We start from the raw sequence: 14,932 nt of genomic DNA, 5'->3' as shown, positions 1-14,932 counted from the left end.
GCCATTCTTTCGCAAACATAAGCCTTTTTAGATAAAACGTTCTTCCACATTGATGGCTAATAGGTAAGGAAAGATTTATCAAAAAGTTGCAAGGGTATACAAACTTTGACGCGGTCGAAGTTAGCCCCGGCCCTCTGGTTTTTTTTTTTGTATATCCTCTTGGTATAGTTGCCACAATCTTCCCGATACGCTGCTCCTTGTGACTCTAGTCACGGTCGCCATGTATTATAAGTAGGTGTTCTTTTATTGAATGTCTTTTATTTAATGAATGTGGTTCTCTTAGCTTATGGCTGGCTAGCTGTCGGGGCAGCGGCAGAGCAGCCATTTTATATAAACATTATATATAAGTAAAGTAACAAAATGTAAGACGGGCAGAGAGTGTGAGTTATGCATGCACATATGTATATTAGCGGTCAGTATGGGAAACATGCTCTAAGCGATGATTGCAATGAGTGCATATCATATTACGTTTCCACTTGAAATGTGTGCAATAACTTGGCACGCTGTCACTGAGTGACAAAGGCAATACCCTATGCATATTCGGCTAACAAAGTGTTATTGTTGTTACTACAGTACCGAAAAATACTAAGTCTATCACCACGATTGCAAACTCAGGAAGGAGAGACAATGAAAAATATATTATTGGAGTCCATTTCAAAACGGCTGTCTACGTACGAGGAACGAATTGTGACGAGAATAGCAACAATAATTATTGTTGTTATAATATGTAACAAACCAATGCATCGAAATTCTTTTTCTATCAAACCAATTGAAAACAGGTCTCAACGACCAAGGAAACAAAATTTTTTGCTAGAAAGATGAGTTCTCAAAAATCCAAAATAGACCACCCAACGGGTAATGTCGTTAACAGCGTTAAAATAGTAGATCACAAGGAAAATTTAGAAGAAATAGTAATATTGTTGTTAGCTATCCTAATATTAGTAGCCATAAATCTGGCTTTGAAATTATATGCAATGCATAATAAAATAATTAAGAAAAAATATCAGAGTAGAGCAGATGGCCTAAATACAGTATAAAAATGGGTCGAGTAGAACTTAAATATTTGAACAAATACGTTCCATTCTTAGACTTCCCCTTTAACTGAGGTGAAACCAATCCAAAATATAAAGAAATCAAATACTGGATTGTGAATAATAGAAAATTTAAATCAGGGATAGCTCACTTGATAGAAAGATTCATAGTAGAAGCATACAACCGCCTAAAGCGAAAAAACAGAATTTTACCCACCTGGGTACCTAAACTATTTGAACAACCCATAGAGACAATTGATCTCTCCGGGAACTAAAAAAAATAATAGAGTGTACATTTTTTTTTTTTTTATAATATGATTAATTGGGATGGCATAATACGAGAAGCTAGAATACATGCGCAAGAATTAAATAAATGTGCCTCTCGCAGAATAGGGAAACATCCCAATAGAGAGCCTAGAAAATATCATTAGAAGAAATGGATCAAGAAGAACCATCAGTGAGTTTAGATCAAACAAAAATAACTCTTAATAAACCAGCCATTTCGCAAAGAAACTCAAAAATGACTCAAACAGTCACTGATTTTTTAAAGATGGCCTCAAACCTTATCCCACAGTTTGATAGCAGAAGAGAAAATCTTCAGAGCTTCATGGACGCATTGAATTTGATAAATTCACTAAAAGGGGACATTAAGAAACAGCAGTGTGCCTAATAAAAACAAAACTAAAAAGTCACACAAGAAATTTAATATCCTCTGAACAGACAATAGAAGAGATTATTAACAGTATTGCGACTAATGTAAAAACGGAATCAGTAGCGTCAATAACAGCAAACATTAAAAACCTACCCCAGAGAAACAAAACAGCAACTCAGTATGCTCAAGAGATTAAAAAGCTTACTGAATCTCTGGAAGGTGCCTTTATACACGACGGCACATCTGTCGAACTAGCTAAAAAGTATACACTTTCAGTCGCTACAGGGGCAGTAACAAAGAACTGCATAAACAATCAAGTACGTAACGTACTAAACGCAGGTTTTTTCCGTGACATGAACGAACTAACAACAAAGTTCGTAGACAGTAGTACAGCAGAAACAGGACAGGCGAACCCTGTCATGCACTACCGTCAATACAATAGAAATGGACAAAATAATTACCGAGGTAGAGGTAATAACCAAAATAACGGCTATAGGAATAATAATAATACCAGTGGATATCGTGGTAACTCACGGTCCAACAACCGAGGAAGAAATTCCAACCGAAACAGCTCGAACCGGGGTAATTCCAACCGAGGTAGTTCTAACAACGGAAATGGTAGTGTACGACTTACCCAAAGTAATTCGGAAAACCAATAGATCCCTGCAGATATTCAAAGAAACTGTAAATGTTTACACATTCAATCTTAGCCTAAGTATTTTCATCAAAGTTAAAAACGAAAATACATACAACACATATAACTTCTTGTTAGATACAGGCGCGGACGTATTAATAATAAAAGAAAAAACAGATCCTTTTGAACATATAGATACCTCAGACACAATTGAAATATCAGGAATTGGTGAAGGTTCAATTAAAACTAACTAACTAAGACAAAATGAATTCATAATTCCACACAAATTCCATATAGTCGACGAAAGTTTTCCGATTCCATTTGATGGAATTTTAGGACTAGATTTCTTCAAAACATTCAATTGCCAATTAGATTTCAGTGAACCGATTCACTAATTTCAAGACCAAATAATTTAAATTTTGCAATAAATATCCCAATATTACACACTTGTGACAGCAATACCACAATCCTCCCAGCGAGATCTGAAGTAATCCGACAAATAAGTATTCAAAATGAAAACTCAAATATCGTCATCTTAAATCAAGAGGTCGAAAATGGAATATTTATTGGAAATTCGATTTCAAGCCCGAACAAAACGTTTGTCCAAATTTTAAACACAACAAAAAGAGTAAAAATTTTAAATTTAAAAAACATAAAATATGAATCATTAAAGAATTATGAAAATGTACAGAAAACTTATGACCAAAGAAGTCAATCAGAAATACAAAAACAAAAGCCAAACTTCCCACCTATATTCAAAAACGTACTAGAAGAGCTCTACACCAAGTATACAGATGTATTTAGTTTAGAAAACGAACCAATTACTACGAACAACTTTTATAAACAAGAACTAAGATTGAATGACAACCAGCCAGTATACACAAAAAATTACAGAATACCACACATGCATAAAGAAGAAATAACTAGACAAGTCGATAAACTCATTAAAGATAAATTAGTTGAACCGTCGTGTCCGAGTATAATAGTCCGTTACTACTGGTACCAAAAAAGGGTTTACCAGGATCAGAAAAGAAACGAATGCGATTGGTAATAGAGATTCCCATTACCAAGAATAGACGATATTCTTGATCAACTAGGCAGAGCCAAATATTTTTCATGTCTAGATTTAATGTCCGGTTTTCACCAAATAGAACTAAAAGATAAATCGCGAAGCATTACGTCATTTTCCACTAGCAATGGATCTTATCAGTTTACTAGACTACCGTGTGGTCTGGAAATAGCACCAAATTCCTTTAAAGTATGATGACAATGGCTTTCTCTGGATTAAATCCGTCACAAGCATTCCTTTACAAATATGACTTAATAGTCATCGGCTGTTCTGAGAAACACATGCTCAAAAACCTAAAGGATATTTTCGACATATGCTGAAAACACAACCTAAAACTGCATCCAGAGAAATGTTAATTCTTCATGCACGAAGTAACATTTTTGGGTCACAAGTGTACCGACAAAGGAATATTGCCAGATGACACCAAATATGACGTCATTGAAAAATACCCAGTACCAACAGATGCTGATAGTGCTAGAAGATTCGTAGCCTTTTGCAACTATTACAGACGTTTTATTAAAAACTTCGCAGAACATGCACGTCCGATAACACAACTATTTTAGGAAAACGTAGAATTTGTTTGGTCTGAAGAATGCCAAAAAGGATTTGAATATCTGAAAAAAGCCTTAATAGAATCCACACTGCTGCAGTATCCAGATTTTAGCAAAGAATTTTGCATAATAACAGATGCTAGCTAATATGCATGTGGAGCAGCACTAACTCAAACTTATAGCGATAAGCAATTGCCAGTAGCATATCCGTCCCGTTCGTTCACTAAAGGTGAAAGTAATAAAAGTACTACTAAGCAAGAACTAGCTGCGATACACTGGGCTATTACACACTTTCGCCCATATATATGTGGCTTACACTTCAGAGTCAAAACAGGCCATAAATCCTTAAGGTATTTATTTTCTATGACAAATCCGAGTTCAAATTTAACAAGAATGAGACTTGATCTAGAGGAATATAAATTTACAGTAGAATATCTGAAGGGAAAAGATAATTTTGTTGCGGATGCATTATCTCGCATTACAATACAGGATCTAAAAAACACAAAAGCAAATGTCCTGAAAGTCACTACCAGGCAGCAAAGTAGACAAAATTATCTCTGGCCAGATGATAAAAATCAAAATACAATTAGACACGTACCTAATGATGCTTCTAAGTCGAAAATACATGAAGTTCTCTGCAATGATGAAGTACGAAAAGTAGTCCCCTTGCGCATAACACACGATTTATGTTTCCTCAAACATGGAAAGAAAGTTATAGCAAGAATTGAGATTGAAGATCTGTACACCAATGGAAATCTATACTTGGGTCAATTTTTTCAAAGGCTTGAAAAACAAGCCAGTATACTCGAAATTAAACAACTCAAATTGGCGCCGAGTTAAAAAAGATCTTTGAAACATTTTAAATAGAATCTTTTAAAAAAATGGGCAATAAAATATTGAAAACATTAAGAGTAGCGCTACTCCAACCGGTGACCATTATAGAAAAAGATAAAGATAAAGAAGAAATATTGTCTACATACCATGATGATCCGCTACAGGGTGGCGGGTGGCCAAAAACTTTGGGCAAAGTAAAAAGATATTATTATTGGAAAAACATGACACGTCATTTAAAAGACATTAATAAATGTGAAAAATGGCTAAAGTCAAAAACAACCCATACATGCTTTTGATAGAATAATAGTAGACATCATGGGTCCATTACCAAAATTCGAACATGGTAACGAATATGCAGTCACTCTAATATGTGACTTCACGAAATACTTAGAAGCAATACCAGTTCCCAATAAAAGCGCTACAAAAATCTCGAAAGCTATTTTTGAATCCTTCATTCTGAAGTACGGTCCAATGAAGACGTTCATTACGGACATGGAAACAGAATACAAAAATTCAATAATAAATGGCTTGTGCAAATATTTAAAAATAGACAACATTACGTCTACTGCACACCACCACCAGACCTTGGGTACCGTTGAAAAAAGTCATAGGACATTCAATGAGTACATTCGATCATATATATCAGTTGGGACATATGGTTACAATATTTTGTGTACTGTTTTAACACAACCCCGTCAGTAACAGACAAATACTGTCCCTATGAACTTGTATTTGGTAAACAAAATAACTTACCAACCCATTTTAATAGCATAAATAAAATAGAACCATTATATAACGAAGATGATTATGATAAAGAAGTTAAGTTTAGATTAGAACTAGCATACAGTAGAGCTAGAATAATGTTAGAGAAACGTAAGGAAAACCAGACAAATTTTTATGACAATAAGTCAGCAGATTTTAAAATAGAAATAGGAGATAAGGTTTTCTTAAAAAACGAAGCTGGACAGAAAAATTTTTATGACAATAGAAATAGGAGATAAGGTTTTTTTAAAAAACGAAGCTGGTCATAAGCTTGACTCAGCCTATCTAGGACCAACCGAAGTTGTAGAAACATCTAAAAACAACAACATAAAAATTAGGAACAATAAAAATAAGATACAAACAGTACATAAGGATAGGTTAAAAATTTTCAAAAATAATTACAAAAAAAAAAATAAATAAATAAAAAAAGAGAAAGAAACATATAAACATTTCTTTATGGATCCAACTATAACTAGGTACTTCATTTTATTAAAATAAACAAAAAAAAAAAAATTTTGTTGAGAAAGAAAATTTGTCTGGCCAGACACAAATAAAACAATTTTTCTAACAAACATACATATATACATTACTATTAAACAATCATTTATTATCATTATTAGTAATTAATAAATAACTCCATAATATTACGTTATTTTCTAAAAGGGGAGATGTAGTATATCCATACCATAAATCATTCAACACAAAGAGCTCAACTTGTAACACTTTGTTGCAAGTATAAGCAATCAAATATGTACGCAATAAAACATAAGTGTGCTCTTGAATATGTTTATGTGTATACATTAATATATTCACATAAACATACTCACATAAATATACAGCTAAACATGTTCATATATGAACGCTGACCATGCACTTTGATGCAAGCGCCCCAAATAATATGTATGTATGTACTGACACTCTCCCTCTCTTTTGTAGCTGTCGCCTAAGTCGCATCATAAGAATATCTATGTAACAATAGGATAAGCCAAGGAATACTTTTGGAATAAAAATCAATCGGAATAAGACCAAAAAACTGAACTGACGTGTTCATTCATTTTAATATTCATATCAGTGGAACCCGGTCATTACACTGTCCAATATTTAGGTCCTTCGAGCAATGAAAGGCTGGTGGCAGCGCTGTTGGCAGAGTTCATTTATATTGAACGTAACTTGTTTTCTACACATCCGATCGAGTTCATATCATAGGAATATGATGTTTTACATTAAAGTCAATCACATTCAATTTCATAGGATATAGTTTTGAACTATCAACCTTATTATATGTTAGAAGTACTGGCAGCTAAGGCCTTCGGCTTAGACGAAAACTAATACGAATACGTACACTAGCCTGGAATTCAAACCCGGATCCTTGTTGTTCAGTTGCCGTAATGACTATGGCATTAGAAAGCTCATCTACTGAGGTCTGTAACAATATTATTTATATCTAAGTAATTGTATAATACCGTTTGCTTAAAAAAAACTGTGTGCTAAAATACCGTTTTTTTTATAACACAAAACAATTAATATATTTACAATAATGTGAATAAATTATTTAAACGACTTACAGTTTTCAATAATGTCAGTAACATCTAAAACTTGTGACGGCAAAATTCGCGGGTACATTTTGTAATTCTTTCCAAAGCGTGGCATTTGAATAATAAGGCAGCTAGGAACCTGCTTCAGCTTAATATTAGACGAATGAAAACTCTGTTCGAATAGTTGCTGAACTGTGGGAAAAGTTAATCGTTCGTCCTTTTCCACAAAAAGTTGATAAAAATATGAGTCCTGTCCAGAGCTCAGCTAAAAAAATTTTAAATTAACATTGGTATATTGTTCAAAAAAACAAAATTACTTTTAAAAAGGGCTCCACACGCATTATTTGTGCTAGCAAACTGTTAAGAAATTCTTCAGGATCCTTTTCCTCGCATGTTAATCCGCTCACTGAACTTAATTGATCTAATAGCTTGCGTAGCTGCATCACACGATCCGCCCTCACATAAAGGTTCTTTCGTAATGGATTGACAATTTCATCACGTAAAACTTTTTGAACAGAGCTGTAGTGAGATATATCCTAAAACGAGAGTAATATTAAGATTAAATGAAGTAAGTAAGTCGTCTCGCCGCCTTCGGTATACCATGCACCAGGTAAACAAATATTTTGAATTTAGAACACCAAATGTATGTCTATTAACTTTGCTGTACATTCCTCATAGGATATGCTATCTCGCCGCTTACTAAAGGAATATACATACCAAATTTGTTTTCTTCAGCTATTATAATGATAATATTACATAATAATATTTACAATGTCTGGGCGCTTACAAGAGGATTGTCCAAATCAAATTAAAATTTAATATAATAGCTAGAGAGCTATTATAGTCTTCGGTAAAATCGGTATTGTTTGAATTGCGGGGTGTGCCAAAAATTTGAAATAATCTTTACCACCTTTGGTACTACACGAGTTTACGTATCAAATTTGGTAACTCTAGCTCTTATAGATCAACTCGGCTGTTTATCCTGATCAAGAATACTTTATGGGGTTGGAAAAGCTACCTTCTGCCTGTTACATAGATTTTGGCAACTTTAATATACCATTTCACCCTATGGGTGCATGGTAGTAAAATAAATGTGTTTTTTTTTTTGTGTGACATTTTAAAATATATAAGATGAATTGAAACTGGCTTACACTTAATTCTAAGATTAGATTAGACCACATGCAAGAAAAAACTCTGATTTTTTTCACATTTTCCGCTATATTTCAGTTGCACTCTGGCAACCGTCATCAGGTCAGTGTTCATATTCAAAACAATATCCTTTTCTTGGAATCAACAACAAATTTGGAGTTAGTAACTAAATATTTTTTTTATTAAGTGTCGGTTTAATAGTTAAACGTGGTATTTTATAGTATTTTGAAAATTCGTTGCTCTTCACCATTATTTTAATTTATACATTGGTGGCGTAATGTATTGTTAGGTTAATGGGCCATTTTGAACTTTATCTAAACTGATATTTTTTAAATTGACCACGAGCCGTTTTCAATTCATCTCATAATAAAAAAAAATATTAAATGGATCACCTGTGGTCTCGAACACCTAAATAGGATTGAGTCAAACACGCTTGTAAATGTAAACATAGAAAACAAGGTAGCGTCCAAATAGCAAGAATTGTGGTGACCTTGTATGCCTTTAAATTTTCCACAAATATTATTCAGTTCCTCTGAATTGCAAACTTCTGAAAATATATTTTTGAAAATGGAAACAAAACAAAATGTAGAAAATTAGTGTAAACAATTTAAGTTATTAAAAAAATTGCAGAAGGCAAGATCATTGCAATTATATAGTGGTTTGCAAAGTATCATGATGAGAGAACTTGGTCGTTCTCCAAATAGCGCTATACAAAAAACCTGCTCATTTTTATTTTCCCGAAAATTACCTCGAGCCGGCTCATTAGAAAGACTGAAATAATACAGGTCGGTAAAATTGATGCCACATACGAAACGTCATATCAATTGTCAACCAATGCCGCGTGCACTCCGCAAACTTTACTTCCTTTCAAAGAAAGTCCGCGTTTTCCACTGCGGAGGTAACAGGTTTCGCCGACCATCGCCGTAAACTCGTTGACAATCACGAAAACGACGACAGCCACACCAACTATTGCAACGACTGCAGTATTGACCTGCCTTATGCCGACAACGCCATCAAACTCAGAACCAACCTCATCAATAAACGCTTTCGGTCGAAACAGTAATAGATGAATATATCAAAATAACTAATCGGAGGCCAACCCAGCAAAACAAAAATACCTCCAAAATAACAAAACAATATGCACGCATGACACCCTTGCTGCAAACTGGATATTCGGAGACCGCCCAAGAGACTCTGCCGGTTTACTGTCCAGACACTAGTCGCATCCGATCTTGGTCAGCAAGTTCCAAGTAGTTTTGGCCCCATTGACTTCACTAACCAAACCATGACCCTAGGGGTGTTCTTAGTCGTATGGGGGGAAAATATATTAATATTTTTAAGTGCCGGGTATTTTTTTTCCTTTTATTCTAAAAAAAAATCTAAAAAAAAATTTGTGGCCGTTCGGATAATGTTTAATGACCGCGAAACTCACGTAAAGTTTTCCGTGTGACGCTGCCATATAAGCATACATCGCATCATAAGAGTGAGCGAGATCGCATGCTATGAAATTGAATATTAGTACTCTTGGTGTTATTTTACAAAAGGAAAAACTATCTTCAATAAGTTGATGCAATAATTGGAAACAGTATAAAACAAACTACATAAGTGACTTACAAATTTTTTAGTCATTTTAAACCAATAATCTAATTGTAACTAGGTAACTGGTAGTACATTTTGCATCGCAGTTCTAGTTAGCTACAATGACACTTCAAAGTTCCTAGGTGCACCAAAAGTAAAATCTTTAACTGGCGAAAATATTGCTGGGGCAGTCTTTGGTAAATGAAATATAGTTGATCAGGTCAATGAGGTCTAGGCCCAACGTATGTAAAAAAAAAACCAGAGGGCCGGGGCTAACTTCGACCGCGTCAAAGTTTGTATACCCTTGCAACTTTTTGGTAACTCTTTCCTTACCTATTAGCCATCAATGTGGAAGAACGTTTTATCTAAAAAGGCTTATGTTTGCGAAAGAATGGCCTACAATCGTAGGAAATAACGAAGATATTGATCATAGTCACTGTTTTCCATTGATCGTTAATATGGGAGCTATATGATATAGTCACCCGATCTTTATGAAATTCGACACAGTCATTAACAGATATATTAAATTAAGAAATGTTTAATTTGAAAACAATCACGTTAAAAGTAACGAAGTTATTTACAAAAGTCACTGTTTTCGACCGATCGTTCTTATGGGGGCTATATGATATAGTCATCCGATCTTGATCAAATTTAGCACAGTCGTTTATAAGCGTAAGAAACTCTCTAATATTAAGTTTCACGATAATTACACAGAAAATAACGAAGTTATTGAGAAAAGTCACTGTTCGTGACTTTGGGGTTTGTATGGGAGCTTTATGATATAGTGGTCCGATCCGGCTGAATCCGAGATATACAACTCCTGCAGTATATACAAGCCTACGTGCAAATTTTCTGTAGCTCTTACGGTCTAGGAGTTTGCGTTGATCCAGACGGACGGACGGACGGACGGACGGACGGACGGACGGACGGACGGACATGGCTAGTTGAACTCGTCTCGTCGTGCTGATCAAAAATATATATACTTTGTATGGTCGGAGATGCTTCGTTCTATGCGTTGCACACTTCTGAACAAAATTAATATACCCTTTTTGCAAGGGTATAATAAAACGTTTTTAATTTCTCCGATACATTTCGGTTGCGCAGCGGTAACCGTCTTCAGGGCAACTACAATAAAATACAAGAACATTTAACAATTATGTGACATTTAACAATTTTGTAACATACATTATTTAACACGTCAGCACCGTTCGACTTGGAGTTAAGAACTAATTCTTGTCAAGTAAATGTCTGTATATGTGAGCGCAGTTGTCGGTAACAGTCTTAAAGTTAAGTCGTGTGGCGCGCGGAGTATTGATGATATATAGCATATTCATGGTAAACCTTTTGTTGTAGTGTCGCTCTTATATTGTTGTCTCTTCGAAATTCGGTGGATGGCCACTAGTTGCACAGTGTGTCATTAGTGCTGTTTTTGGTGTGTCTGAATAATGTCTCATTTTATAGTCAGATTTGTGTTGGGAAATCGTAGTTTTTAATTTCGATTTGGTCGTCCCTATGTATATCTTATTGCACCGTTTGTTTCCTTGTCTATTGCATGGAATTTTGTATATTATATTGCTTCTATTTGTCATCTCTATTTTTGATTTTGTTTTGCTGAATATATGTTTGAGGGTATTGTCAGGTTTGTGGGCTATTTATTCCATCTTTGTCATAACAATCCGAATGTGATAGTCTTTCTGATAATTTAGGTACATAAGTGACAGATAAGTAGGTTTTCTTGTTCTTAGTTATGTCAATGGGGGATTTATGTTTTTTGAATAATGTCCTACGTTACGTTATCCGGAAAAAATTGTTGTCCTTTAAAATATTTATTATTTCCATCTTCGTTTCTTCATGATATATTTTATCCGAAATGTTTAGCATCCGTTGGATACAGCTCCTTGCTCTATTTATTATCATAGTCTTAGGATGTTTTGAGTTGAAATTGATGATTCGTCCTGATGCTGTTGGCTTCCGATACCATTTTAGTTTTAATTCGTTTCCTCGTCTGATGATCATAGAGTCCAAATACGCCAGTTTTCCATTGTCTTCCAGCTCCATAGTGAATTTAATATTCCTGTCAAATGAATTTAGGGTGTCCAGTGTTTTATCGATGTCATCTTGGTGTATTATTGAAAAAATATCATCTTCATATTTTGTCAATAATCTTGGTGGCCTGGTTAGTTTATCCATGGTAGTGTCCAGAAGATTTTCCATAACGATGTCCGCAATGACAGATGGTGAGGACGGAGATCCCATCGGCATTAATTGTATGAAGGTTTGGTGAAACAAATATTTCAAATTTCGAAATTATTAAATTGTTTTAACATGCATCATACCATATGCTATTTCGCTCACTCTACAAACACTATACCGCCGCCACTAGCCAACGGTCAATCCTGGTTTTATGGACCGCGTAGTAAAATACGTTCATACGCATATTTTGCATGTTTCTAGTCAAAATTTTCAATTTCAATAAAATTTGGTGGTTTGGTAGAAATATATAGATTAATTATTCTGCAGAATTTTGTTGCGATAGTGTTATATATATACCAAGACCGGGTTCATTTGATAAAAATTCGTAGACAGCTGTAGACTCGAGAAATAGAGTTTATTGTCCAATCAATATGCATCGGCGTTGAGTTCAAAGTTTTGAAACCACTGTTGTACAAACATTCCTTCGACAGAGCATCGCGTCTTCTTGCGAAATTGGAATTGGTTTATTCGTCCGACTGTACTCGCTCTCTCGTTTTTTCTGCTGTCGAAAACTTTCGCTGTCTCACTCTTTCCACTGTCAGCTTTCCAATCATGTATTTCCAAAGTCCGCGATCGGTTGAGCCCCCCAAATGTAAGATGGAGTCCTCAATTGAGTCCCCAAATGTATTATATTATAGTTTATTAACAGTATTATAAGTCGTGGACGGGCGAATAATGATTACAATATCCAAATTTAGTCTCGGGTTCTGTGTACTGTTGATTTATCGGCTTCTTACTGCTGACTGCTGTTACTTCTGACTGCTGAACACCGACTGCTGACTGCTGAACATCGTCTATCGACTTCCCACGACACCTCACGACTACTGCTGCGTTGCCAATCTGCATAAGGGAGTTGCCACCACGCTGCAACTACCTTATCCCATCTCACATACATATCAGCAGATAAGTCCGATTGGGATGTTTGGATAAAATATTTCACTTATTGTTACAACACAACACCCTCGGCAGTGCATGAATATTGTCCGTATAGTCCATACGAACTAGTATTTGGAAGTGTTATATATATACCAAGACCGGGTTCCTTTGATAAAAAAATAGTATATCCAAGATGAACACGTCAGTGTCCATGCATAGTCGTTTTCAGAATCATTCTTTATTCCAAATTATTATTTTGCTTAAGCTAAGTTTACATACATATTCTTATGCTGCGACTTATGCGACAGCTACAAAAGAGAGAGAGAGTGTCAGTACATACATACATATTGTTGGAGCGCTTGCATCAAAGTGCTTGGTCAGCGTTCACACGCTGGCCTGGCTCTAGCTCATGTTACGCTTGTGCATACATTGCTTATGTGAATATATGTATGTGCATATACAAATGTACATACATATATGATCATGCTTAGCTGTAGATTTATGTGAATATGTTTATGTACATACATCAGTGTATATATATAAACATATTCAAGTGCACAATTATATTTTAATGCGTATATGTTTAATTGTTTATACTTGCAACAGAGTGTTACAAGTTGAGCTCATTGTACTGAATGATTATTTGTATGAATATACTACACCTCCCCTTTTTAGAGAATAACGTAATATTATGGAGTTATTAATAATCATTAGATAATTAATTAAAGGTAAAATAAGGGTAAGGTAAATGTGTATATTAGGGAAAGTTTAGATTAGAAAACGCGTATAAAAGAGCTAGAATACTTTTAGGAAACAATAAAATTAAGCAAAAAGAAATAAATGATAAAAAAGTATCAGATTTTAAAATAGAAATAGGAGACAAGGTTTTCTTAAAAAACGAAACTGGTCATAAGCTTGATTCAGTGTATTTAGGACCCTTCGATGTTGTAGAAATAGGTAAAAATAACAATATAAAAATTAGAAACAATAAAGGTAGAATACAAAAAGTACATAAAGATAGATTAAAAAAAAAAAAATAATAAAATAAATATATAATATCAAAAGGTAATTAAAAAAAAATATATATATATATATATATATATAAATTTTTTATGGATTCATCTATTATCGAAAATATATTCATATGCTTTCGAAAAGAAAAGAGAGAAAGAAAATTTGTCTAACTTGTACCTTGTAACTTCCTTAGAATAGTCTTCTATATTATATATTGGATCTATAGTATTAACGCTATTAAATTGAATTGGTAGGTTACTTTGTCTACCAAATACAAGTTCATATGGACAATAATTATGTGTTACTGATGGTGTTGTGTTAAAACAATACACGAAATACTGTAACCATATGTCCCAATCAGTTTTATCTACTGAAATATATGAACGAATGTACTCGTTGAAGGTCCTATGACTTCTTTTAACGGTACCTAATGTCTGGTGATGGTGTGCTGTAGATGTTATGTTATCTATTTTCAAATATTTGCACAGCTCAGTAATAATGGAATTTTTATATTCTGTTCCCATGTCCGTAATGAACGTCTTCATGGGACCGTACTTCAGAATAAAAGATTCGAATATGGCTTTTGCTACAGTTGTTGCACTTTTGTTTGCAACAGGAACTGCTACTAAATACTTTGTCAGGTCACATATTAATGTGATTGCGTATTCATTCCCATTTTCCGACTGTGGTAGTGGACCGATCTATTATGTCTACTATCACTCTGTCAAAAGCATATAGTGGTGTTTCGGTTATAATCATAGGTGATCTTGTATGTTTTGTCGTTTTCGACGTCAGGCATTTTGGACATTTATTAATGTACTTTTTTACACATTTAGTCATGTTTTTCCAATAATATCGTCTCTTTATTTTTGTAATTGTTTTATTTATGCCTGTATGACCTCCTTGAATTGGATCGTCATGGAATGTAGACAATATAGCTTCTTTTTCTTTCTTATTATTTACTTGGGTCACCGGCTTGAGTAGCGCTACTCTT

At 34.3% G+C, this 14,932-nt stretch overlaps 1 protein-coding gene across 1 annotated transcript in view; it reads right to left on the bottom strand.

Annotated features, from left to right (window-relative positions):
* The window catches only part of CYLD (ubiquitin carboxyl-terminal hydrolase CYLD), a 189,756-nt gene extending 180,996 nt beyond the window's left edge, over nt 1-8,760 (bottom strand). Inside the window, exons 1-3 of the mRNA XM_068294068.1 lie at nt 8,610-8,760; nt 7,386-7,604; nt 7,099-7,333 (exon numbers count right to left, since the gene is read on the bottom strand). Of these exons, the coding sequence (XP_068150169.1) occupies nt 7,099-7,333; nt 7,386-7,604; nt 8,610-8,666 (511 nt within the window). The 5' untranslated portion in view covers nt 8,667-8,760. The remainder of the gene's footprint in view (nt 1-7,098; nt 7,334-7,385; nt 7,605-8,609) is intronic.
* Nucleotides 8,761-14,932: the final 6,172 nt, after the last annotated feature.

This window comes from Drosophila tropicalis, unplaced genomic scaffold, assembly GCF_018151085.1.
Source record: "Drosophila tropicalis isolate 14030-0801.00 unplaced genomic scaffold, ASM1815108v1 contig_806, whole genome shotgun sequence".
Taxonomy (NCBI): Eukaryota; Metazoa; Arthropoda; class Insecta; order Diptera; family Drosophilidae; genus Drosophila; species Drosophila tropicalis.
The sequence above is the reverse complement of the archived record's forward strand: the minus strand, read 5'-3'. Positions and strand labels throughout refer to the sequence as shown.